Source organism: Chrysochloris asiatica, unplaced genomic scaffold (assembly GCF_000296735.1).
Source record: "Chrysochloris asiatica unplaced genomic scaffold, ChrAsi1.0 scaffold00125, whole genome shotgun sequence".
Lineage (NCBI taxonomy): Eukaryota > Metazoa > Chordata > Mammalia > Afrosoricida > Chrysochloridae > Chrysochloris > Chrysochloris asiatica.
In genome coordinates, this window is record NW_006408643.1 from 589,232 (window position 1) to 615,396 (window position 26,165).

A 26,165-nucleotide genomic window follows, 5' to 3' on the forward strand; every position below is an offset into this window, starting at 1 on the left:
AGCACAGTTCTCCTCTGACACATGGAGTCCCCATGAGTCAGAATTGACTCAACAGCAACTGAAGAACCAGTCTAGTCCCCCACCCCTAGTCGGGCAGGCGTGTCCCTGAATGGCGCAAACAGTTTGTACTCAACTGTTAACCTGAAGGCTGCCAGTTCAAACCCACCCAGCAACACCACCAAAGACAGGCCTGAAAATCTGCTTCCTTTACAATGACAGCCAAGAAAACCCGATGGAGTTCAGTTCTCCTCTGTGACAAACGGGGCTGCCTTGGGTTGAAATGTTCTCAACAGCAGTGGGTTCCGGGTAGCCCTGGTATGTACAAGGCACACCGCAGGTGCTCCATTGGTACTTGTTGGGTGTCAGGAGCTGGCAGTCTTTTCTGCTCACCCTGGGGAAGAGAACCCCGAGAACGCGGTCCAATCCATCTTCCTGGGCAAGTTCCTGAAGGCAGGGCCGACCCAGGAAGGTTCTGCAGTACACAGGACAGCTGCAGAAAAGGTACCATCTGGGCCTGGAGAAGCCGAGAACCTTTGCTAGATGTCGTTTCTCTGCTGCTTCTGTCCCTGGAAGGGATTGTGAGGACTTGGGTGTCTTCCCAGAGTCCCTGGGTGATGCAAACAGCTAATGAACTCACCTGCTAACTGGAAGGTTGATGACTTGAGTGTGCCCCAACACTCCTCCAAAGAAAGGCCTGGCGATCGACACCTGAATCATCATCCAGTGAAAGCTCCACTCTGACGTGCATGGGCTGGCCACGAGTCAGAATCTACTTGCTGGCAAATGTTATTTTTCTTTTTTAATTTATTTTTTTTTCCTTTTGTTGTTGTCAGAGGCCCTAAAACATAGAGAAGTGGATTTCCGTGGTGGCAGAAAGCAAGCTGGTGACGTTACAGGGTAATAAACTTTTTTTTTTAGGTCAAAAGGGATCCCACAGAAGTATAATAGTCCACCTCTGAGATTTAGCCAGCAGCTATTTGCTGTTGCTGCCAGTGCTATTATTACCAATAATAATGATAATTTTACTGTGTTTAATCTTCAAACAAGGTCACTGCACATACGGGGCGGGCCTGCTAAGGAAGGGAGGTTTTGTTTTCTTTCATTCCCTAAGTGTTTATTGAATGCTGTTTGTGTTAGTTGCCACTGAGTTGACTCCCATGCCCAACAGAACAAAACGTTGCCAGTCCTGCCCCCTGTCTCCAGTGGTTGGCATGTTTGAATCTGTTGTTGTGGCCACTGTGTATGTTGAGTGGCTTCCAACCTAGAGGGGTTCATCTTCCAGCATTATATTGGACAGTATTTTGTTGTGAGCCAGAGGATGTTCATTGGTCCATTTTTGGAAATAGATTTCCAGGTCTTTCTTCCTAGTCTGTCTTAGTCTGGAAGCTTGGTTGAAGCCTGTCTACCATGGGGAACCCTGCTGGCACTTGACATACTAGTGATGTAGTTTCCATCATCATAGCAACACACAAGCCACCACACACAGTACAACAGCCTGACAGATGAATGATGACTTTATTTATTGAATTGTTGTCAAATGCTGTCATTTAAGTTCTGACTCATAGCGACCCTCTATAGAGTTTCCGAGGAGTGGCTGGTGGGTTTGAACCACTGATGAATACCTACCCCAAATTCCTGCCCTAGGCCTGGTGGTACACACCTGGTGAGTTACACACCTCGGCCCCAGCAGAGAGAACTTAATCACCCGTAGAGACTAATACCATGGCCCAGGGCTTGTTTTAAACCCTGTATGGGTCTTATTTATTCCTCCCAAGAAACCTATGAGGTCATTGCTGTGTTGTGATTGCTCAGTTCCATGGAGTCAGTTCCGACTCATAGCGGCCCCATGTGTTTGAACTGCTGATCTTGAGGTTCGCAGTCCAGTGCTGATCCAAACAGTGCCACACCAGGTCATGGTGGCAGCACGTACAATGGAACAAAACTCCACCCAGCCTTACACCATCCCCAAGATGGGTTGCAGATTAGACCGTTGATCCATAGGGACTTTACTAACTGATTTCCAGAAATTCGACAGGCCTTTCTTCATCTGTCTTAGTCTGGAAGCCCCACTGAAACCTTTTCAGCATCCTAGCAACACACGAGCCTCTATGGACAGACAGGTGGTGGCTGGGTATGAGTTGCCTTGAGTGGGACTCAAACCCAGGTATCATGCATTTGGTAAAAATTCTCTCACTGAACCACCACTGTGACTACCATTTTCAGATGAAGAAACTGAAGCAAAGAACATTGTAACTAAAATAGAAAGTGGTAGCAGAGGGATTTGAACCCAAGTTGCTGGTCCAGAACAACCAGGGACCAGCTCCCTAGACTCCAGGAACCAGCTACATGGATTTGGAGATGCATCAGAGCATCACAGAGGAGCAGTTAGGACAGGGGACGCAAGGAGGGCAGGCAGGGCCCACTGAGTTCCAGCTGCTGTCCTTGTTACCTGAGGGACAGCTTGTCCATCCCTTGCCCATCACTTGCCAAGGATCTGAGACTCTAGGCCGGGCCATTCCCCAGCCATCCAAAGAGCCATCCAAGTCCATGGCCAACTGTTGGCCCATGCTCTCATCCACCAAATTGGGTTTGCGTAGTGTCTTTCAGGGCTTCAGACCCAGAAATGAGTTAAAAAAGGAAAAAAAAAACATTGCCACATTTGTTGATTCTAATTCGTGGTGACCCCACATGTTACAGACTAGAGTTGCTCTTAGGGTTTTCCAGGCCTTTCTTCAGCACCACCCCGGGTGGGTTCAAATCACCAACCTTTTGAGTAACAGTCAAGCACAACCATTGTGCCACCCAAGGACCTGGAGGGGAGATAAGGAATCTACATTAAAAGAAAATGCAGGGTCTTTTTTTTTCCCCAAAAAAAAACTCTGAAAATACCAAGTTGTGAACTATGGCACATGCGTGCTCACTGTCACCTCCCACTGGGGACTGTTTGCTGAGTACCAATCCCTGGGTGGTACAAACTGTTACCGCAGCTCAGCTGCTAAGCAAAAAGTTGGTAGTTTGAGTCCACCCAGCGGTAACTAAGAAGAAAACCCAAAAACCAAACCCCCGGCTGTCGAGTCGATTCCAGCTCATAAAAACCCTATAAGACAAGAGTAGAACTGCCCCATGGGGGAATCAGAGGCTGTAAATCTTTATAGGAGCAGACTGCCACACCTTTTCCCCACAGAGCCGCTAGTGGGTTCAAACTGCTAGCCGTTTGGTTAGCAGCCCGACACTTAATCCTGTATGTCACTTGAGCTCCTTCAGAAGAAAGGTCTGGCAGTTCACTTCTGAAAACTCAGCCACTGAAGCCCCTACGGAGCACAGTTCAACTCTGACACACAGAACGTCATGCAGTGTTCTCTGTGTGTTGTTTCTAAAGTAAGAGACTACAGCGCATGCAGGGACTGCGCAGTAGAATGATGGGGAGCAGAGCCCTGGAGTCAGAGCCAAGTTCGATTCCTGTGCCCTTATGGTCGAGTTGAAGGGCTGGTGAGAAGGGCTGTAATAGAGCTTCATCCGCTTGTCGGTCTTCACCCAGCACAGAGCCTTTTGTTTTACTTTGTTTGAATCTTTTTTTTTTTTAGAACAGTTTGAGATTTACAGAAAAATTGCAAAGTGGGTACAGAGAGTTCCCTTGTACTGGACATCCCATAGTCCCTGTTGTTAGTATATTACACTTGGGTGGTTGCATTTGTTACAATCAAGGAGCCGATACTGATACATTGTTATTCACTAAAGGCCATGCTTTATGTAAGTTTCCTTCATTCCTAATGTTCTTTGGTCCAGGAGTCCATGTACCATTTAGTGTACCATTTAGACATTCACGACTGTGAATGTCTAGACTTGTGTTTAATGACCTTGAGAGTCTTGAGCACGCCTGGTTAGAGATTTAGTAGAATGTACCCATTCAATGTTTTGCTGGTTGTTAGACTGCAAGGAAGACCACTGCTAGTTTATGTTATATCTTATCCACATGGCTTGTAGCATAGAAAGGTTTGTCTTCATTTTTTCAACATGCATGTATTGAACACCTACTGTATGCCAAATGCTGCAGTTGGTGGTGGTGTTAGATTATTCTGCTGAGTCAGCGTCAGTCTCATCGTGACCCCATCTACCACTGAAAGCGACACTGCCCAGTCCTGTGCAGTCCCCACACTGATGTGGATTGGACCTTTGTGATCCACAGGGTTTTCACTGGCTGACTTTAGGAAGGAGATTACCAGGCCTTTCTTCCTGGTCCAACTTAGTCGAGAAGCTCTGCTGAGACCTGTTCAGCACCCTAGCAATGCTCAAGCCTCCACAGACAGACAGGTAGTGACTGGACATGAGGTGCATTGGCCAGGAATCGAACCCGGGTTTCCCGTAAAAAAGACTGAGAATCCTACCACTGAATCACTACTGATTAAGGGCTTGGAATAGTAAACTAAGAAGATAGGCCCTTGCCTCAGAACCATCATGACCCCATAGGGCAGGTAGGCATGAATAGAAGTCTTGGGGATAAAAGCAGTGAAACTGGTCAGGTTTTGTGTGGTATGCAAAGGCATTTGGGCTCCATCCCCAGTGGAGAATGGCTCAAAGGTGGAGGCAAGTGGATTCTATGGTTGTTGTTCGTTGTTACATCAGTCTCCCGTGTACAATAGAACACAACCACATCCAGTCCTGCGCTAGCCTCATGGTTCTCCTGGGACACTCACATCCATGGTTGTGTATTCTGAGTGCCTTCCAATCTAGGGGGCCCATCTTCCAGCACAATTGCAGACATCTTCTGTGTCAGCCCTAAGCTTTTCATTGGCTAAATTTCAGAAGTAGATTGCCAGGCCTTTCTTCCTGATCTTAGTCTGGAAGCTCCGCTGAAACCTGTCTACCGTGAATGACTCTGCTGGGATTTGAAATACCAGGGACATCGCAGCAACACACAGGCCACCACGGCAGGACACACTGACAGACAAGTGATAATGTAGTTAGAGCTGCTTTTCTCAAGGAGTCCTGGTGTGGCACTGTGGGTTAATACACTGGACTGCAGGTTGGTTTGAACCACAAGGTTGGTTCAAGCTCGCCAGCTGCTTTTTGGAAACCCTATACAGGGTCACTATGAGTTGGAACCGATTTGTCGGCACTTAGCAATTTGGTGGCCCTGCAGGCAGAGTGGGAAGGAATAGGGAGCCCAGTGAGGAAGGTGCTTACTGTACCCAGACTGGGTGAGGGGAGGCAACCTGGACACAGTGGCTATGAGACTGGAGAGGGAGGAAATATAAGTGGTGGGCTGGAACTGGAGAGAAAAAGGGGGCTCCAGTTTCTCCTTCCTGGCTCAGTTTCATAAGCCACCCTAGGAAGTGACAGGACCCCCAAATGGGGATGGGCAGGCAGTGCCTAATGCTTTCCCCATGGCAGGGTCTCAGACAGCTGAGGTGGAGCAGAGACAAAGAGATGAAGTTTTCAAGGCCCAGGGACAAAAGAGAACATTGCAAGGCCCCATGACAGTATCTTGGAGACACGTGGTCTCTTGGCACTTGGGGACCTGCCTTTGAGCTTCTGTGTCATGCAGCAGGGATCCACTACATCCCGTGCCCAGGACAGTGCCTAACCCGAAGGAGCCCTGAGGAAGCAGCTGGAATGAATGACTGAGTTGTGAGCATCGTGCCCCTCTGGTGGGAGCAGACCTGCCAGCGAACCAGGGAGGTGGCTTCTCCACCCCACGTGGGCTAGGTGCCCTGGGTGAGGCCTGGTCAGCGCAGGAGTGTGTGAGGGTGCGTGTGGCCGTGTATGAAGGCAGAAGTGTGTGAGGGTGCGTGTGGCCGTGTGTGAGGGCAGGAGTGTGTGAGGGTGTGTGTGTGAGGGCAGGAGTGGGCCACTGTGAATGTGTGCATCCTTATGTGCATCTGGGTATTCGTGACTGTGTGTCTGTGTGTGCATGTGAGAGTTCACACCTATGTCTGTGTGCATCAGAAGGAGAGTGTCCAGCCATGTGTAGAGATCACCAGGATGAACTGGGAGCAAGTTCCTGACAGGTCTGGCAGTTCCTCCATCTCAGAAAATCCCAGGCTTGTGTGTTTGATACACTTGATTTCCTGTGTGAATACGCATTCATCTGTGATAAATAGCTGAACACTCTAGGAGGCCACAGCCTGGGTTTTTCAGAGACCCTGAGCAGCTCTGGCAGGGAGAAGGAGGGGTTTGGTCCCCTCTGCTGCCTCTTTCTGAATTCTCTGTAGTCCCCAAACCCAGCTGTGGTTCCGAGGCTCCATCCCCGTCTCCACCACTCCCTCCCCACCCTCCCAGCCCTGAAGTTTGGGCGCCCACACTGCCCCACACTGCCCGGGAGATCCTTTGATTCAGCACTTCTCACTCACAGCCCCATCTCTGCCTCAGACTTTGACTCCAAGGAAGCCTCCAGCTCCGCGCCCCCGCACCCCTCTCTCAGGAATGATTAACTCCTAGTTAGGCAGCTGGGTTTCAGAGCAGGTGGTCCCTGGCCAGCTGGGCAATGAGAAGGAAAGCCCTCCTGGCTCTGCTGAGAGCTGCTGCCAAAGCCCAGGCTCTCAGGACCCTATTGACTGGAAGTCCCATGAGCCAGAGGTAGAAGTGGTGGTATTGAGGAGGAAGGGTTATGGGCCCCTACAAGGTGAAAGCAGAATGGTGACCTCCCCTCCCCCTCCCCCTGCCCGCCCCTGTGGCAGGGATCACACAGGAAGGCAGGCTGGAATGGAGTGGATGACCAGGGCCAAGTCCAGCTAGCAGGGGCCTTCTGGTGGGGACTGCATTTTGGCCTTGGGAATGTGCTCAGTGGCTGAAGAGTGACCAGACAGGTTTGCTGTCCTTCCTGTCACTGTCTCCCTGCCTGCCAAGGAACTGGGTGCCTCCCCCCCCAGGGACTCAGCCAGGGGACCCCGGGCAGGTAGGCCAGTGGAGGGCTCCGGGTACAGGAAGTGCCAAAGGGCAGATGGGACAACAGCATCAGGAGGCCCGGTGGGAGCACCATCCCCACTCCTGCCTCCCCGCCCACAGCCATTCCTGATCTCTAGAACCACCCACCAGGGTAATGGCAGCCCCACCAGTGGCCCCAGCTGAACCCAGCTCCCGCTGGATGGTAGTGGTCAGCTTATCTCGGGCAGTATTCTGACCTTGGGATATGCAGTTGGGTACTTGATTTTCATAACTAGCCCCCAAGGGGTTTCTGTATAAGCCTCAGTCTATACTCCCAGAAGCAAAGTGACCAACTCAAGGTCACACAGCTTCAAACGTAGGTTTCCAAGAGCCACGAGCCTGGACTCAGAGAAGCTGGCAGACAGATGGTGCAGGAGGGCCAGGCCAGACCATCCCAGGGAGAAGACAGGCCAATCCCACACCCGCACTGCGAGTTCCTGGGTTCCAATTCCCAGCATTCGGCTGCAACCCTGACTTCCCAGCGAATGCTTCCAGCCATTAGCAGCACCAGACAATTAACAGTGGAGGAAAATTGCCCTGATTGTGCCAGCAGGCCACTTTGGCTGATAAGATGAAGACGGTCAGTCGCCAATGCTGGGTGCTAGGGCCGGCTGGCTGCAGGGGAGACAGGCCAAGGCTGTCAGGAGGGGGCTCAGAGTCAGGAGCACCTGCACCCAGTGCTGTAGAGCTCCCAAGTGACAGGGAACTCCAGTTTGGAGCCCTGCTAAAGACTTGGGGTACAGAGTTAAACTTGGCTTTCACACCCAGGGAAGCTTGGATCCTGGTCATTGTCCTCCTGCCTCTGTCCAGGCACCCAGCCTGATGACACAGGTAGCGAGGTAGCCAGAGTCTGGACAGAAAGCAGGCACTGTGGTCAGTTTGGCTGGGGCTGAACAGAGTGGGTGGACCAGAGCTGGAAACCCCCAAGCCAGCAGAACAGAGTGGGCATGCCGCCCAGTACTGACCCCACATGTCTCTGGCCTCCAGAGAGAACTGTGACCTGACCCTCCTCACGGTCTGCCTGCCATGGCGAGCCCCACTCTGAGCCCCGACTCCTCGTCTCATGAGGCCCTGTCAGCCCCCACGTGCTCCCCCACTTCTGACTCCGAGAACCTCAGCCCTGACGAGCTGGAGCTGTTGGCCAAACTCGAAGAGCAAAACCGGTGAGCAGAACCTGAGGCATGGGAGGAATCTGGGGGCAGCCTGGGTACCCCTTCATCTCAGGCTAAGTCAAGCCCTGGGACTATCTCCCCTCTCCAAGTGAATAGCTGGTCCCCACTGTTAGAAAAGGTCTAAAGGTCCAAAAGGTTTAGTGGATCTGGCCATCCTTCCCATACTTGCTGCTAACAAAGAGGTGGATGGTTTGAGTCTACCCTGAGGAGCTTCAGAAGAAAGGCCTGGAGATCTGCTTCCAAAACTCCAGCCACAGAAAATCCCATGGAGTACAGTTCTACTCTGACACATGTGGATTCTCCATGAGTCGACAACTGGTTTGATTTTTTATTGTGGGGAAGAGGTTAAAACATTAACCTCCAGGGGACCTTTCCACATTCCCGTCAGGCTCTGCTCCTTGCTAGTCGTGTACCCTCCACGGGTCACTCACCCTCTCTCTACCTTACCTAAAAAGTGCGGGTCCTCATAAAACCTGGCCTGCAGGGCTACTCAGAAGCCCACAGTGCCCAGCACAGAGCCAAGGGCAGACCTAACAGAAGCTGCTTCAGGATGACAGACGACAAAATCACAGCCCAGAGAGGCTAGGTGACTGAGCCAAGGTCACACAGCAGAGACGACCCCATTTGGCAGCAGAAGTAACAGAAACCCCATCCTTGGTGACCTCTCAGACCCTCCCGTGGCTCTCCCCGCCCAGGCTCCTGGAGGCCGACTCCAAGTCCATGCGCTCCATGAACGGCTCTCGGCGGAATAGCGGCTCCTCACTGGTATCCAGCTCCTCAGCCTCCTCCAACCTGAGCCACCTGGAAGAGGACACGTGGATCCTATGGGGCCGCGTTGCCAATGAATGGGAGGAGTGGCGTCGCCGGAAAGAGAAGCTGCTCAAGGTGGCGGGCGCAGCCTGGGGGGCGGACGGTGGGTGGGCATGGTCACTGGGCTCCCACGAAGCAGGCCACAGCTGGGTGCACCAGGAAGGTGAGGCAGAGCCTACCAGGAGCCTCAGCCTGGGTACAGGCAGGGTAGAGGTGTTCAGACACTCAGAAGCACCTCATAAGAAAGACCTGGCGATCTTCTGAAAAACCAGCCTGTAGAGCACAGTTATACCCTGACTCCAAGGAGTCGTCATGAATCAAAATTGACGCAACAGCAACTGGTTTTGTTGTTAGGGCAGGGGGAAAGAAGAGAGTTGTGGAGAGAGCTAACAGTCTGGGAAAGGAGAGAATCGGCAAGAGAGGAGAGTCAGGGAGAAAACAGTCAGGTACACAGACAAGTGGTGAGCTCGGAGTCTGGCCTCCCAGGTTCAGGAGCTGATTCAGGGAGGACAAGGTCGGTACATTGTGCACTGTGGACTCTACCTGCAGTGCAGTGACGTGGATGGGCTCAGTACCAGGCAGGACAGGGTTGGTACATCACACAGCGCAGTGATGTGGATGGGCTCAGTACCATGAGTGCCTGGGGGTAGGGGGCTTGCCATTGTGCGAGCTGACCTCCCGCTGGCACTGCCATCCCCAGGAGCTGATCCGCAAGGGCATCCCACACCACTTCCGGGCCATCGTGTGGCAGCTTCTGTGCTGCGCCACAGACATGCCCGTCAAGAACCAGTACTCGGAGCTGCTCAAGATGTCATCACCCTGCGAGAAGCTGATCCGCAGGGACATTGCCCGTACCTACCCAGAGCACGAGTTCTTCAAGGGCCAGGACAGCCTGGGCCAGGAGGTCCTATTCAACGTCATGAAGGTGAGGCCTGGGGTCCTCATGCCCCTGGGGCCTGCCTCTGCTGGGCCCCCAGTGCTCCGCCCTCACACCCACCCCGCTGGTTCCCTTCCAGGCCTACTCCCTTGTGGACCGAGAGGTGGGCTACTGCCAGGGCAGTGCCTTCATCGTGGGCCTCCTCCTCATGCAGGTAGGAGTCCCCTCCACACAGTATCCTCCTGAGTCAGTACCTGGAACCGCCAATGCTGTCCTGTGACAGTCCCTAGCCAAGGCCCAGTAGGTGAACACAGAATGTCCTATTCCCTCACCTCCAGGGTTGGACGAGAAACTCAGGCCAAGAATTTAGTCAGCTACTGTCAAGCCTTGAAGCTTCCTCCAGAGAAGTCAGAAGGCTGAGGAGGGGAGAGAGGAGACAGCTGGGAGCAGAAAGGAGGGGGTCTCAACTGAGGAGTCACACCTGTGGGCGCTGGCGCTGGCCCCCCTGACTTCTAGTCCTGGCTTCACTGGCCTCCGGTTCTCCATCAGTAAAGCAGGAGGACAATGTTTACCCCAGAGGTTGCCTGCGAGGATGCAGGAGGCGATAACCAAGGCCAGCTCAGCCTGGCTGCAGGGCCCAGTCAGTGCCCTCCATTAAATGTAAATGGCGCAGAAACAGGCCTTGGGTGAAATGCCACATACAGGGGTGGCCAGAGGGGCCTTAAACACAGCCCTAGGTCCAGTCCCCTTGCTTACCTCCCGCTCCTGCCTCCCAGATGCCTGAGGAGGAAGCGTTCTGTGTGTTCGTGCGGCTGATGCAGGAATACCGGCTCCGGGAGCTCTTCAAGCCCAGTATGGCGGAGCTGGGGCTCTGCATCTACCAGTTTGAGTACATGCTGCAGGTGAGTCCCACCTGGTTCACTCCACCTCTGCCGCTCCCAGGGCTGAAACCTTGTGGCCTTGCCCCAAAGGATGTTTCGAGCCAGGGAGAGTCACTTCAAGTGCAACTGGAGAGAGGCTGAGGCAGTGAATTGGGGTGTGCTCGCATGCTCTAACGCCACCCCCCATTCCTCTCCCTGTCTGCTCCATTGTGCAAAGGGGAGGAAATGTGTCGTCTGCCTGCCTCTGCTGATTACCGTGGAGCCACAGACATCTTTGTTTATGAATAGCAGCCCCCACAGGGCCCTGCCCTTGGCTGGCAGACAGCAGGCGAGCACATGTTTATACATACTCACAGTGTACACACATGCCCTGTGGCCTGGTCCAGAAGCTGGGTGCAGGGGGCACTGTGAGGCCACTCCCCAGGCCAGAGGACAGGAGTGCGGAGTAGCTGAGGCGTACTGTGCTGGAGTTGGCCTGGCAGATGTGTGAGCCAGTGCCCTGGGCTCCTAGGAGGTGTCTGTCATCGCAAAGGGACAGCAGACACCACCCTGGCTGGGTAGTTGAGGCATCCCATACAGGGAAGTAGCTGACACCACATTAACTCCTTCCTTTGATAAAGATCCAGGGGTCCTGACATCTTCTCCCTTCTCCAGCCTGTGTCCCCAGTCTTGGAGCCCCTGAGCTTGGCTGGGAGCTGCGGGTGAACACACAGTCAGCGTGGTGTCTCAGGCACACACATTACATGATACGCATGGGCTCAAGGTCATGCCCTAGGTGACCTCTGGGGACTTCTGTCCACACCCTGAGCCTCAGTCTCTTTCCGGGGTGGTGTGTGGATCCATGAGCTGCTTGCTGCTCACGGTGTACATCCATCACCCAGCAGCTGCTTTGCCCAAGCCCACCTGTGTTCCCACCTTGTGGAGCTCTAGGCTCTGGAAGTAACGTGGGGCTGCACGAGGGGACAGAGGAGGGGAGCCCATGCTGCTGGACTATCAGGGAAGGTTCACAGGAGGCAAGGCAGCAGCGCTGAGCCCAGCACAGACAGATGGAGGGGGCCCAGTGGGCATGGACAGCCCCTCCTCATCTATACACCCCACAGGAACAGCTTCCGGACCTGAACACACACTTCCGCTCCCAGAGTTTCCACACGTCCATGTACGCCTCATCCTGGTTCCTCACGCTCTTCCTCACCACGTTTCCACTGCCCGTGGCCACCCGCGTCTTTGACATCTTCATGTATGAGGTGAGGCTTCAGCCTGGCCGGGAGGCCTCCTGTGGGAGAGCTGAGGAGAGACCCCAGGAAGGGACAAGAGATACAACGTCACCGATTCTTTCACAGGGACTGGAGATCGTGTTCCGGGTGGGCCTGGCCATGCTGCAGGTGAACCAGATAGAACTAATGCAACTGGACATGGAGGGGATGTCCCAGGTGGGCCGGGGAAGGGGCACAGGTGGGGAGGAAGGAGCATCCCTGAGTACCCCCGGCCCGTTCCTCCCAACTCTGCCCTCCCTGTAGGAACCAGGGCTTCCTGAGCAAGAGACTGGCCCTGACGGGGGACAGAGGGAAGCCCAGCCCAAGAAGAGACTTGCCCCCAGCCTGGGTCCTCCAAAGCCTGATTATCCCTGCTGGTCATTCATGGGGCTAGGGGTGACACATCTGTCCCAGCTCACCAGCCAGTGAGGGTAGAACAGGGGTGAGGGGCCCTGTCCATTTGCTGGAAGAGAAACTGCCTGCTTCCCGCCCCGCAGGCCCTGCCACCCCCAGTACCGTCCAGCTGGCGCTGTGAGGGAGAATGCACAAAAGCCACAGTTGTGTCTGAGGACACGGGTGCTCATTGTCCACAGCTGCTGGACAGAGCCAGCTGGGCAGGGGAGGGGCACCAGGCTGCCCCCAAACTGTGACAAGCTGTGGTCATCGCTACTGGCACTTAACCCTTTGCCGAGACTCAAGGAGCCTTCAGACCTAGCTCAGGTCTTCTTTCCTCCTAGTGGCTCCAGTGCCCCATGCTGTGCCCTCCCCTTGCCCAGCCCCTGACTTGCCCCAGTTGTCTGGGGTTTTCTGAGCCTCCCACGGTGTCCCTCAGAAAAGGTGCTGGGCGCTCAGACACACAGCCTAGCCTTCATCCTCCAGGACACTGACACCCCAGCCCCGTGTGCTCAGTCATTCAGAGCCCCCACAAGCACTGCCAAGTGCCCACATGGGGCAGTCCCCTTCCCTCGCCAAGCTCCCAGGCCCCCCAAGTCAAGGCTGCGTCTCCGTGACCACATGCATCCCCACAGTACTTCCAGAGAGTGATTCCCCACCAGTTCGACAGCTGCCCGGACAAGCTGATCCTCAAAGCCTACCAGGTCAAGTACAACCCCAAGAAGATGAAGAGGTCAGTGCCAGGGTGTCAGCTGAGGGGGGTGGCGGGCATCCTCCACAGCGGGGACAGTGACCTTGTGGGCCTCCCCCTCCACAGACTGGAGAAGGAGTACGCGGCCATGAAGAGCAAGGAGATGGAGGAGCAGATCGAGATCAAAGTGAGCCCAAGGGACATCCTGGGGGCTCCCCATCTCCCCATCTCAGGCTTTCCTTGCTCACCCAGCCAGCGGCCACTGGAGGGCAGCCCTGCCCCCTACAGGTGGAGGACCCGGCTCTCCTGCGCCCCCCTCTCCTCACCCCTTTAGCAGTGAGTGCCTAGGCAGGGGAGGGAGAAACATGCCTGCTCTGAAGCATTCCAGGGAAGACATGCAGGGGGCTAGGGAAGGGCTAAGTCAGACGCTGGGAGCCCAGTGCACAGAGCCTGAGGCTGGGCTGCAGAACTAGCCAGGAGGCTGAGACCGCAGAGACTAGGCACCTGGGTCAGCCCTCCAAGGTCTGGGGGCTCCATAGGCTTACAGCACTTCTGAATCCAGGACCCCTCTCTCTCCTTCCTTCTACTTCCATTCCTCCACATGTGACAGTGACTTGCTGTGTGCCATCAAGGCAGAGATGAAGGAGATGCCCAGTCCAGCGAGGGGACAGGCACAGCAAGGCCTGGCTCGGTCCTCTTCCCTGTTAATCACACAGGGCATGGACTGGAGTTTAACAGACGCTGGAAGGCTGTGTGAGTTCATCTTGCTGGGCCTCACTGTTCCCTCTTGTCAAATGGGGATGCTGCTTGCTCTGCTGTTCAGAGGATTATCCCCACCACCATCTGCAGCTTCCTAAGAAGGCAGATGAGGATCCAGCTCACCTGCGCAAAGAGGAGGGTGCCCTTGTCTTGGCCATGTTGGTCGGTTTCCAGAGACGCACCAGGCCTGATTATTATATTTAGCCTCTCTCGCTCAGTTCCCAGCAGCCTGACTGATACACCAAACGTGTGTCTCATTTCATAGGGACAGGAGTCTGCTGCCACCTGGTGACCTTGAAGGCACAGCAGGTCCTCAGGCCACGTGCCCAGCCTGCAGATTGAGGGGAGGGGCCCTTGAGAGCCCCATGGGCCTGATCCTTTGTTCTCTCCCCTGAGCCCTGTGAATCTTGCTTTCTCTGTTTGGAGTAAGTGGAAGACAGACAAGGTTGTGGTCAGGGCACCTCCAGCTCCTCCCAGGGAAGTCCTACTTGGTGCAGTGGTGGATGGAGAGGCCAGAAGGAGGGCAGGACAACCCAGCAGTCAGGGGTCAGGACTCAGATCACCTTGAGGGACAGAGCCCTGTGCCTTCACAGCTCTGACTCAGTTTCCCCACAATGAAATGAATCAATGGTCAGACTTCCTCTGACCACGGTTGTTTCCTGGGACTGTTACGGGCATTTCTGTCACCCAAAAGAAGACCAGGACACTTTCTGTGTGACTCCCTGGGGGCAGGTTCCTCATTAATGGAGGGAAATCTATGTCTGCTGGTGTGGCACTGTGGACTAATGCGTCAGACTGCAAAGTCGTTTGAACTGCAAGGTCGGTGGTTCAAGCTCACCAGCGGCTCCTTGGAAACCCTATACAGGGTCGCTATGGGTCGGAATCAACTCGACAGCACTTAACAACAGGGAGAGACAGGACTCCTGGTGTGGTACTGTAGGATCAGCACTGGGCTGCAAATGACAAGGTCAATGGTTCAACCCCACCAGCTGCTCCTGAAAAACCCTATACAGGGTCGCTGTGAGTCGGAACTGACTCAGCGGCACTTAACAATAACAAGGGAGAGACAGGGGAGGTGCTGCAGGATAAGCACTGGATTGCTAACCACAAGGACTCCTAGTGTGGTACTATAGGATCAGCATTAGACTGCAAACCACAAGGTCAGCAGTTCAAACCCACCAGCTGCTCCTTGGAAACCCTGTACAGTCAGAACTGACTCAATGGCACTTAACAACAACAAAGCTAACCACAAGGTAAGCAGTTCAAACCCACCAGCTGCTTCCTGGAAACCCCATACAGGGTCGTTATGAGTCGGAATTGACTCGATGGCATTTCAGAAGGGAGACACTAACTGTAAGACATATGTAAAACTCACCTGAGGACATCGATGGCTGCGTGGTAGAATTCTAGCATCGCACGCAGGAGACTGGAGTTCAATTCCCAGCCAGTGCACCTCATGTGCCGCCACCCCCCAGCTGTCAATAGGATGCTGAAACAGGTTTCAGCGGCACTTCCAGACTAAAAGAGGCTAGGAAGGAAGGCCTACCATCTTCCAAAAATCAGCCGGGGGGCGGGGCAGGGGACAGGGCACCTATGGACCACAGTGATTCCATCTGCAGCCAGTGATGGGCGTGGCACAGGACCAGGCAGTATGTCATTCCATTGTGCCTAGGGCCACCACAAGTCAGGAGTACAACCCAAAAACCAACTACCACCTCAACTGCATCCCCAAAGATAGAAGAGTAACCCACAGCTACTAGCCAGAATCTGCCCAAGCAGATGGAAAGCCAAAAACAAGGGGGGCTGTCAGTGTGCAAAACTCTGCAAGAGGGGCTGTCAGTGTGGTTGTCAAGCTGAAGGAAGCGGGTGTGTCAGCAAAACACTGGCCGAGATCCACACTCTGAGACAGGTGGTCCTAAAAGATTTTAACCCAAGGGCCCTGGAGCAAAACAGTGAGGGAGAAGGCAGGGGGTATGAGCTGACAGCAGAGGCATTTGCTGTTGGGTGGACCTCACTCCAGCTCCAAAGGTGAGAGTAGGAGCTAGGCACTTACAAACTTCTATTGAACCACGGGTTGCTTTAAAAGGAAAAAATGAACAGCTCTTCTGAATAGGAAAAAGCCGCTGCTAACCAAAATATGTGTGCAGGTTCGAGTCCACCAAAGGTACCTTGGAAGAAAAGTCTAGAGAGCACTTCCAAAAAATCAGCCATGGAAAACTCTAAATGTACAATTGCCAGGAATAAGAATCGCGAAATCAACTAGAGGGCAGCCTTTTTTTTCCTCCACTGACCTGGAGTCGGTCCCTCTGGTTCACCAGTCAGAAGGGAAGATGCTGGCGGAGCTTCTGTGTGCCGGGACTCCATCCTGCTTAGGGGGTGGGGGGGGTGGGTCTAACATGCCTCTCCCTCCCCACATAGAGACTTCGGACGGAGAACCGACTCCTGAAACAGCGGATTGAGACCCTGGAGAAGGTGAGGAATGAATGTGGCCGTCAGTCTGTGCCTCTGAATCCACAAATCCCCCAGGTTCTACCCAGCAGTGGGAGTCCCTGAACTGTGAATGAATCCCAAAGTTCCCGACCTTAGGCCCGACACAAGCCCGCTAAGATTAGGGCTGCGGCTTAAAGGACTACAGTGACAGGATTTGTGTGGCAACCCACTGTAATTAACCCCGGAGACGGGGTTTAGTCACACCCCAGCCGCCTGCAAACACCGGAACCCCGGTGTGTTCAATGCCCCTCCCACCCCAGGCCGCTTGGGTGGGGGTTAAGGCAGAACTGCTTTGACTCAAGAGCCTCAGGGACTGGGCTCCAAGGCACCCACCCTGCAATTTGGAACTCGCAACCTTGACAAAATAGTAAATGAAGAAAGGCAGCGTTGCCATGACGACCTTGACCCTAAACCTATGGCTTTTAACAGATGGGGAGGGCCAAGGCTCCCTGGTCTCCCATTTCCGGCCCTTCACCCTCCTCATCACTTAATCATGCACTGGGTCTCCAGTGGTAGTCCCAAAGCTCGTGTCTCTGAATCTTGGCCACCAGGCCAGCACCACTACCCCAGTCCTGGGGGCGGCTCCTCCTCACTCGCATTCCAGGCGCTGAAGCCAAAAAAACACAACCCTGGAGGGGTGGAATGGCCCAGCCCACCCGCATCCAGACCCCTCTCCCGGACGACTGACTCTGGCTCCGTCTTCCTCCTGGTGGGCTCCTGCCGGGTCTCTGGTCTTCGGCTCTCTCCCAGCTTCTAGACAGTCCACTGCGTTAGTGACCCGCCTTCTTGTCTGTGTCTCCCTCTCCTGTCCCGCGCCTTCTGCTCTGCTCCTCCCCCTGTCGCTCGGACCCCCCTCCACCGGGTAGGAGAGTGCTGCTCTGGCTGATAGGTTAATCCAGGTACTGTAGCTTTTCGTCTCCCTCTTGACTCCCTTCCTGGCCTTTGCCTTGCACACGACAGCCAGCCAGTCACCACCCCGTCTCTGGCCGCTGCCATTCTGAGGGGCTGGGGGCAGGCCTGGCACTGTGCATGGGGGCAGCTGAGGACACTTTTCAGGGGAATCAAACACCTTGTGAAATGGAGAAGGAATGTGGGGTTTGGGGGGAAGGTAAACAACGCATGTGTGCAGAGAGGGCTGAGACTCTGAGTGTGTCAGCTCCAGGCTCTGGTGTGTGCACTCTGCTAAGCGTCTTCACTCTGCACACACGCATACTAATACCCACATGCTTAACACACACATTCATACACACACATCTGTGCTTACACACATGCTCACAAAAACATACTTGCACACTAGCTCACCCACATCCTCCCTCACACAGGAACACACTCACTAGCTCTGACTGCCACCCCTACCCCTGCCTTCACACTGCTCTTGCTACTACCTGCAAAGCCTGGCATCTTCTCTCACTCACCTGCTTCCGCTGCTACCTCATCTTGAATGGCTTTACCTGAAATCTGCCTCAAACCACCTGGTGGCTCTGAGCCTGGAATGGGAAGACCCAGATTGGGTGGGGTGAGGGCATGAGGCTGTAGGGTGGGGCACCTTCCAGCCCAGGCCAGGCTGCCTGGTCCCAAAGGCCAGCCCTGCCCCACCAGCCCTGAAGGTGTAGAGCACATGAGCAGAGGCCTCGGCGCCAGCTGCACTGGATGCAGGCTCCTTCACCTCTCCATGTACACAGGTCCCACACCAGACTCCAAAAGGGGAAGCTGCCCAGGTGTCCCAGGCCTGCCTGTCCTCCCCAACCCCAGGGCAGGCTGGAGCTGCCCCATCCCAGGCTCTGACGCCTTCACCTCTGCCCCACCTATCCCTCTCTGAGCCCCGACTCTCTCATCCCCCTTCTGTCTGGGGTTCCAGCACAGTCACGGCCCCCTCCTCGCTGTGCTCAGGGGCAGGTGACACGGGCGCAGGAGGCCGAGGAGAACTATGTCATTAAGCGGGAGCTGGCCGTGGTACGACAGCAGTGCAGCACAGCCACCGAGGACCTGCAGAAGGCCCAGAGCACCATCCGGCAATTGCAGGAGCAGCAGGTACCCCAGCACCAAAGGCCCAGCCGTTCCTTCCCCCAGCCCACTGCATCCCTGGAGGGTTCTGTGAGTCAAGGGATCCTGAGACTTCAGTTCCCACCACTCACTAGGGTCTCTGGTCATCCATCCAGACAGAGGGGGCTCAACGTCAGCCCCATGGCTCTCCCTCACCACCAGTTAGAACTTTGTGGGCCCAGACAGCACCCTGACCACAAAGCACCCTTCACTTCTGGTGCCCCACTGGACGCCCCATACATGGACTACAGCCCTCCAGGGAGCCCTGGCATTTCTCCGGGTTGAAGGACCAGCAGTGTAGAGTAGCAACAGAACGAGCGACTGGGAGGTGCTCCGTTCTCCATGCTCAAGACTCTGTTGCCCCATGAGTCTGGATTTGGTCTGTGCCTTTATGAGTGACGGGAGGGCAGCCCAAATCGTCTATGGGATCCGGCGGGAACATCGCCCTCTACCCCAGGGTGCTCTGAGAATTCTCCCGCAACTGTACCCCCAGACCTGCCGCTCACAGGTGCACACAACCACCTGAAGGTGCAGGGAGAAATGTTGCCAGCTCCTCTGGCCACTCCAGGGTTTGGCGGTGGTGCCCCTGTTGGGCCAGTCATGGGGGGAAGGGAGGGACAGACCGTGCCCATAGGCCCCGCTACTGGCACCAGGAGTTGACAAGGAGAGTGGGCGGCCCTGGGCTCCAGGAGAGGCACCTGGGAGAGGTGCATCCAGATCACTAGCACCCATTGACCGCGAGACCTGTAGGGGGCCGTGAACCTTCCTCTCCCTTCCTGGATTTGAAATGAAGCCACCTGCTGGCGGGGGAGTAGAGTGGGAGGGAAAGGATAACAGAGGAGGGGCAGGAGCGCACATGCGCAGCTCTCAGCCCCGCCCACACCCGCCTGAAGCTCCGCCCCCCACCACAGGGTTAATCTGGGCATGGGCGGCTCTGCAGAAGCTCGGTCTGGGAGAATTCATTCTGTCTCCACCCCAATTTCTCCGGGAAGCGGTATCGCTCGTTGGGCTCTCAGAAGTCCCCTTCAGAACGGTCCCTCATCACAGCTTGTCCAGGAAAGAGGAGACAGAATCCACAGACAGACGAGGACCCCTGTGGGGTTCAGGGCCTCCAGGGTTTCTCCTCACCTCCTCCCCACGCAGCCGGCTTTCCGCCATGTCTCCACTTGAGCCCTTCTTTCAGCCCAAGGGGCCCTGGGGAGGGGACCAATGCCTGGGCCCACAGCAGCTGGCGTGCAGGCCCACCGCAGCCTTTTACCACCCAGGATAACCCGCGCCTCACTGAGGACTTCGTGACGCACCTGGAAACAGAGCTAGAGCAGTCGCGGTTGCGTGAGACGGAGACGCTGGGGGCGCTGCGGGAGATGCAGGACAAGGTTCTGGACATGGAGAAGGTGGGCCTGAACGGGAGCTGGTGAAAGACCTGCAATCACTGGGGTAACTTCGGGCCAGGTTAGCCAGGTGGGTCTCCAGAAGTCACAACCCCTCCCCCCAGGTAAGTGGGGGTGAGGGAGGCATGGGCAACTGAGGCCAAAACCCAGGGCACCTTCCCTGCCCCAGCCTGGACCCAAGCCCATCCCTTGGCCCACCCGCCCCTCCATTCTGTCCCATGGTCTCACATGAGGATCTCGAGGGATGGGAAGTTGAGTTCTGACCCCCAGAGCTTCTGAAGCCCTGGAGATGCGCGAATGTACCACAGCGCAACACACACACACACCCTACCCCGCACCCCGCCCCCTCCATGTAAGCACCTGCCCTCCAGGAAGGCACTGTGGTCAGCAGTACACCATACTGTATCTCACCTGGATGTGTGTCCCCCAGGTGGACGGAGGGAAAGGCCCAAACCTATCAGGGCTGCCCCCACCACCACAGGGCCAGAGTGGGCTCCACTCTCACGTGCCAGCAGCCCCGCCTTCAGGTCCCTCCTCAGCTGTCATCACATTGTTTTGGTGAAAGTCTCCCATGGGGCACAAAGGGAAAGGAAGCACCTGACTGACCACAGCCCCACCCTCTGGGGCCTGCTGTGTTTCAGACCCCCTCCCTAGTGTCTCTGCCATGACTTTGCACACAACCCGCTGCCTCACTCCCCAGCAAGTTCGCACAGGGATGAGATTTCCTCCACTGGCCTCCTCCACTTGGGAGTGAAATGAGCACCCGGAACATCTTTAGTGGGGACCCCGGACAGGAGGTGGTACACAGATTCCTCATCACCGAAGCCATGATGTCGAAGCTGGCTCTCGGGGTTTTAAGGGAGGGGCAGTCTGGCCTGGCTTAGGGCTTGGGGTAGCTCCTTGGTCTGATCATGGGAAGGAAGACTCGTTTGTGGGGAGCCATGCATGCTGCTGGTTTTCCAGGATACCTTAAGGTGGTGTGTCCTTGAAAGAGTAGATATACTTACACCCATCTCACATAAGAGGGGCTCAGGCAGGGCTCACACCTGTGAGGTCTACAGACCCCTGCTTTGGGTTCCCCATCAGCCTTCATGCAGGGTGGGAGTCTCAGTCACTGCCCTGGGCTCTGACCACCTCTCTCCCCGCAGAGGAACAGCTCGCTGCCGGATGAGAACAATGTGGCGCGGCTGCAGGAAGAGCTGAAAGCGCTCAAGGTGCGCGAGGGAGAGGCAGTGGCGGCGTCGCGGGAGTTGAAACTACAGCTACAGGAACTCTCGGACACCTGGCAGGTAAGAACCGCGCAGGCCCCCTGATCCCCGACTCGCAGCCCCTGCTGACCGCATCCCCTGCCCACACCGCAGGCCCATCTGTCCCGTGGCGGCCGCTGGAAGGAATCCCCACGGAAGCTGGTTCTAGGAGAGCTGCAGGACGAGCTGATGAGCGTGCGTCTGCGTGAGGCCCAAGCCCTGGCCGACGGCCGTGAGTTGCGGCAGCGCGTAGTGGAGCTGGAGACGCAGGTGAGCCGCACGCAAGCACGCACGTGGAGGGAGGAGTTTGGTGGCTGAAGCCCGCCCCTTGCCTGGGCTATGACCTGCTCCTGTCCTCCCACCTTGTCTCCTAGGACCACATCCACCGCAACCTGCTAAACCGCATGGAGGCGGAGCGCGGGACACTGCAGGAAAAGCTGCAGTACCTGGCTGCGCAGAACAAGGGGTTGCAGACGCAACTCAGCGAGAGCCGCCGCAAACAGGCCGAGGCCGAATGCAAGGTGCTGTCACTCCTCCGCAGGACCTGCCCCTGCCCGGCATGGACTGGATCCAGTTCCCAGGGCACCAGAGCTCACACCTCCCACCCCTCCTTCCACAGAGCAAGGAGGAAGTGATGGCCGTGCGTCTGAGGGAGGCGGACAGCATGGCTGCGGTGGCCGAAATGAGGCAACGCATCGCTGAGCTGGAAATCCAGGTGAGCGGTGGGTGGGGAGGGGAGGGGAGGTAGACCCCAGAGTGAGGCCCTGCCCTTACCCTGGTGACCCGCCACCCACAGAGGGAAGAGGGCCGCATCCAGGGCCAACTGAACCACTCGGATTCGTCCCAGTACATCCGGGAGCTCAAGGACCAGATAGAGGAGCTGAAGACTGAGGTGAGCCTGGGGTGGCGGTGTGGGAGCTGGGCGGCCAGACCCCCAAACCAGTTCTGGGCATCCTCGGCCGCAAGCGTGCACACCCCACATCTAGGTGCGGCTGCTGAAAGGCCCGCCAGCCTTCGAGGACCCGCTAGCTTTCGACGGGCTCAGCCTAGCTCGGCACCTGGACGAGGACTCACTGCCTTCATCCGATGAGGAGCTACTCGGTGTGGGTGTGGGCGCCGCGCTGCAGGACGCACTCTACCCGCTGTCCCCTCGTGACGCTCGCTTCTTCCGCTGTCTGGAGCGGCCGGCCAAGGACAGCGAGGGCAGCTCGGACAGCGATGCTGACGAACTGGCTACGCCCTATAGCCAGGGCCTAGACAACTGAGGCAGAACCCCAGCCCGCCCAGAGCCAGGGGGCTATCCCCACTGCTGCCATGGGGGCGCTGGGGCCCTAGCTGCGGTTCTTGTCTCCCAGCCACGGGTCTGAGCCACGCCCACATGGGGGGGAGGGCGGCCCAGCCCGGCGAGGGTCCTCAGGATCCCCTGGCAGGCCTCATTCCCCAGCAGTGTTTACCCATCTTGGTCTGCACCCCTCCGGGACCTCCGGTGTCCCGATGGCGCCTGCACCAGTCACCAGCGAGGGCAGATAGGGACCCTGAGGTTCAAGAACAGGACAAGCAGAAGGTTCCTCCTGGGACAAGGGTGGCCCTGTCCGGAAGGGCCCAGGAGCAGAGGGACCCGAGGCAGGAGGGGTGTCTCTGGGGCTGGATGCTGCTCACACCACTGGATGCCCTTCGGGACACGGGGATCCTTAGCCAGCCCCTGGCCCTTGGGAACAAATGGCCAGGCTGGGTTTCCCTGCCTGGTGCAGGTGTCGTGGCCCCTCCAGCAGAAACCAAAGTCCCCCTTACTGTGTAGAGGGCCACCTGAGGTGTCAGCGGCCTAGGGGAGCCAGGCCAGGCCAGGGCAGTAGCTGTCCCTGTTGAGGGCGGAGACTGAGCAGTTGCAGGAAAGTGAAGAAGCCCCTGCCTCTGAGAGACACGCCCCTCACCCCCTTCTCTGCCACTTCCCTTCTTTACTTTTGCACCCCGCCCTCCCCCCCCCCCCCCCCCCCCTCAATCCAGGGCCCGGCCCCAGGTGAAGCTTCCAGCAGAGTCCCTGCCCCTCCCCCACCTGCACCGCCTCACGGTGGTCCCGTGGTCTCTGCTGTGTCAGAACTGAGAACGGTGCCAAAGTCCAATGACACCCCCACACTCCCCATCCTTAGCCTCTAGAGACCCTCGGTGCTCCCGGAGTCTCGAGCGGTGTCACAAGCAATCTCCCTGGCGCTCCTGGAGTGGGGATCGTGCTCAGCCCCCTCCCTTCCTGGTCGCCCACGCCTCAGTGTTAAAACCTGGGGACACTGCCCACCACCATTTTGCACACTGCCTGTTCACTCCATGTCGCCCAGGCGGGAAAGATGGAAAATAAAGTATTTACACAGTCGCCGAGGAAGGGCCAGTGGGGCAGGTCTGGGGGTGGGCGACCAGGGAAGGGTCCCCAGGGCCTGATTCGGCAAAGCAGGTGGTTGAGGGAGGCCGGGGTCCTTGCAATGCATCAGATTTGGGGCAGGACTAGAATCATGGCAGGAGGGCAGGCCCCAAAGTCTGCTGGTTAAATGCCATGGAGTCGCTTCTGTGTAGGGTTTCCAAGAGCTACTCATGGTTCCTTGCAGTCCAGTGTTTATCCTATCCTACGGTGTCACACAAGGACTTAGTGACCCTGTATAGGCTTTCAAACAAATGGCTGGTAGGTTTAAACTGCTAACCTTGTGGTTAGTGGTCAAGTGCTTTTCCTACAGTGATGTACTAGGCAGGGAGGGAATAGAAAAGGCTATTTTTTAGCTGGATGTGAGCACAGGTGTCAAAAATGGTTAGTATTGCTAACAAAGGGTCACAGAGGGCCCTGGTGTCAGACTCAAACAAGACACATACAGAATTTTTGGAAGGGTGGCTTTGGACACAGTGACTGTGGGTGGGGTTGTGATTTCCCACGTAGGAACTCAACTTGGGACACAACAGGGCGGAGGGTGCTGAGCCTGGCACTACATTATGGCAAGTGTCTAATACACAACTGTACAGAGAAACCGTGGAAGGCTTTCTGAGGAGGTGGTGGCAGACCCATCTCTAAGAACCAGCAAGAAGCCTGTGACAGGAACAGGAGAGAGTTGGCAAGGCCAGATCGGGAAGAATCACTCAAGCCAGGAGCAAGAGCTGGCACTTAAAGGGCAATGGGGAGCCAGTGGAGGGCATAGGTGACGGGGCACCATCAGATGGTATATGGAGTTGGGACCACAGTGAGTGGGGGATTCCTCGTGGAGAAGCAGAGGTCTTTATGGGGTTCCCCATGGAGTGTAGGGGAGAGCTGAGGATGATGAAGCTTGAATTCAGGCATATGCAGTGGGCTCTGCTCTTTGCACCCAGTGTGAGCACACACAGTACCCCAATGCCTGACCTCTTAAAAGCAGCAAAAGACAGCCATTTCCCAGGGGCTATTCCAGCACGCAGCTCCTACGGGCTTGGGTACCAGTTCCAACAGGCGGATTTTAAACAAAGACTGAGCCATTGTCTGCCTCTCTGCTCCCACAGGGTAACCCCCACTGGCTTCCAAGGTAAGGGAGTCATCCCAGACTTAGTACCTGGCCTTGAGGCCCTGGCTGCCTGGTGTGTCAGGGGTCAGTTCCCACCCTTGGGTTCATCTTGGAGTCTAGAACCCAAGACACCTGGATTCTCACCAGAGTCATGCTAGAGAAGACAGCTCTGTGGTTTACCCTGGAACCGGAACCTTTCTAGCTGACCGGTCCCCCACTGAGTGGTAGGAGTGTAGGTAGCAGTGCCCACATGGGACAGGAACGTTTCCTTCTGGGATCCCAGACTAGAAGGTGGCCATGTCTGGGGGGAGGAAAGGCTGAACTTGTTGGACTGTGGAGACTGGGTCCAGGGAGAGAGACAAGTCTTAGGTTCACCCTGGGTCCTACCCTTTTACCTGACAGCTCTGGGGATTTTGGTCCCTGCCTTCTATTTCAGGTGTGAAGCAGGAGACCCTCAAGGATGAGTTTTCTGTAGGGGCATCTGGGCAAAGGGAGCCCCTGGCATGGGCTAGAGGGACAAAGGTAAAGGTGACTGAGCAGGGAGAAGATGAGGAATTCTGATTTGGGCAGGCAGATGAAGACATCATTTGGAGGGTCTGATAAGATAGTGGACAGAACAAGAATGCAGGGCTGCAGGTGGAGCCAGCCTCTTGAGAATCTCTAATTGTAGACACCAGTGAGGACACCTAGTTGGTGAATCTGAGAGACCCTGAGGGGTTAAGGGCTCCTGACTTGGATGGCCACAACCAGACAGGAGGGACAGCAGGAAGAACGTCTGGTCTCCTACACAACCCTGGGTAAGGCTGTTTGTTTCCTACAACCCCTCCTGGGCAGCGGACTGGCAGCCGGGCGGTCCACCCACCCCCCCACCCCACCCCAAGGGGTTTCCGGCCCAGCTGACTACCAGCCTCTGCGATTGGAACAGGGTTGGGAAAGTGCCAAGGGAAGAAGAGCACGAGCTCAACCAATAACACCCTTCTGCCTCCAGTATGAACCCTCAAGAACCCTCCAGCGTGCAGCCGCCTGTGCGCCCAGAGCAGCGCTCCAAGGCGCGCAAGGTAATGCAGCAAAGGGTCCCATGCTCTCCTCATCAGTTCCCCTGCTCACCACTACGATTGCATGTCCACATTGCCCCCTCCCTCCCGGGCTCTTTCTGCGTGGGGAATTGTCACCAGAAGTCAGACATGAAGAAGCACATATTCACTCACATGGATGGGAGCGCCGCACAAAACGGTGAGAACAAGGCGGGGTCCCTTCCAGTACATCCCTTCTTTCCCGCAGCAGAAAGTTGTTCAGCCAGAGCTCTGATTTGCTCATGCCCAACCGTCAGCATGGCCAGGCCTGTCCCCGCGCCGCCCCAGCTCTTTCGATGACAATGAAGTTGAGGTTCCAGCGAAGCGAACCAGCTTTATTGTAAACTCTAGCTGAGTCCTGGTGTGGTGCAGTAGGATAAGCACTGGACCGCAAGTTCAGTTTGAACCACAATGTCTGCAGTTCAAATTCACCAGCCGCTCCTCAGAAACCCTATACAGGGTCACTAGGAGTCGAAACCGACTCCAGGGCACTTGACAACAACTAGTTGAGTGAGGAACAATGAACCTAAACCGGACACTGGGAGGGTCTCGAGAGCGTGGTGGCCCTGGGGCAATGAGGTGGGAATAGATGAGATAGCCTGGACCAAAAGACAAGGTAGGGATCTGGGACGCCCATGTTAATTGGGGGGGA

General features: G+C 56.0%; 1 protein-coding gene across 2 annotated transcripts; it reads left to right on the forward strand.

Annotated features, from left to right (window-relative positions):
* The first annotated feature begins 7,950 nt into the window (after positions 1-7,950).
* On the forward strand, positions 7,951-22,196 carry EVI5L (ecotropic viral integration site 5-like). 2 transcript variants are annotated; one of them, XM_006868860.1, is made up of 19 exons: positions 7,951-8,087; positions 8,792-8,981; positions 9,607-9,831; positions 9,923-9,997; positions 10,560-10,685; positions 11,765-11,908; positions 12,005-12,094; positions 12,946-13,043; positions 13,128-13,188; positions 16,179-16,232; positions 17,117-17,149; positions 18,141-18,281; positions 19,559-19,687; positions 20,833-20,973; positions 21,046-21,201; positions 21,306-21,452; positions 21,551-21,646; positions 21,728-21,823; positions 21,918-22,196. In XM_006868860.1, the coding sequence occupies exons 1-19, from the start codon at positions 7,951-7,953 to the stop codon at positions 22,194-22,196; spliced, it is 2,418 nt and encodes an 805-aa protein (XP_006868922.1). The 2 variants fall into 2 exon arrangements, with proteins under 2 accessions (XP_006868922.1, XP_006868923.1); XM_006868861.1 differs by lacking the exon at positions 17,117-17,149.
* The last annotated feature ends 3,969 nt before the right edge of the window (positions 22,197-26,165 follow it).

Excerpts from the sequence above, each read along its gene's own strand:
- EVI5L (XM_006868860.1), top strand. The coding sequence starts at position 7,951 with ATGGCGAGCCCCACTCTGAGCCCCGACTCCTCGTCTCATGAGGCCCTG. Across the intron at positions 10,686-11,764 it reads AGTTTGAGTACATGCTGCAG|GAACAGCTTCCGGACCTGAA; the intron begins GTGAGTCCCACC and ends TACACCCCACAG. Across the intron at positions 21,453-21,550 it reads AGGCCGAGGCCGAATGCAAG|AGCAAGGAGGAAGTGATGGC; the intron begins GTGCTGTCACTC and ends CTCCTTCCACAG.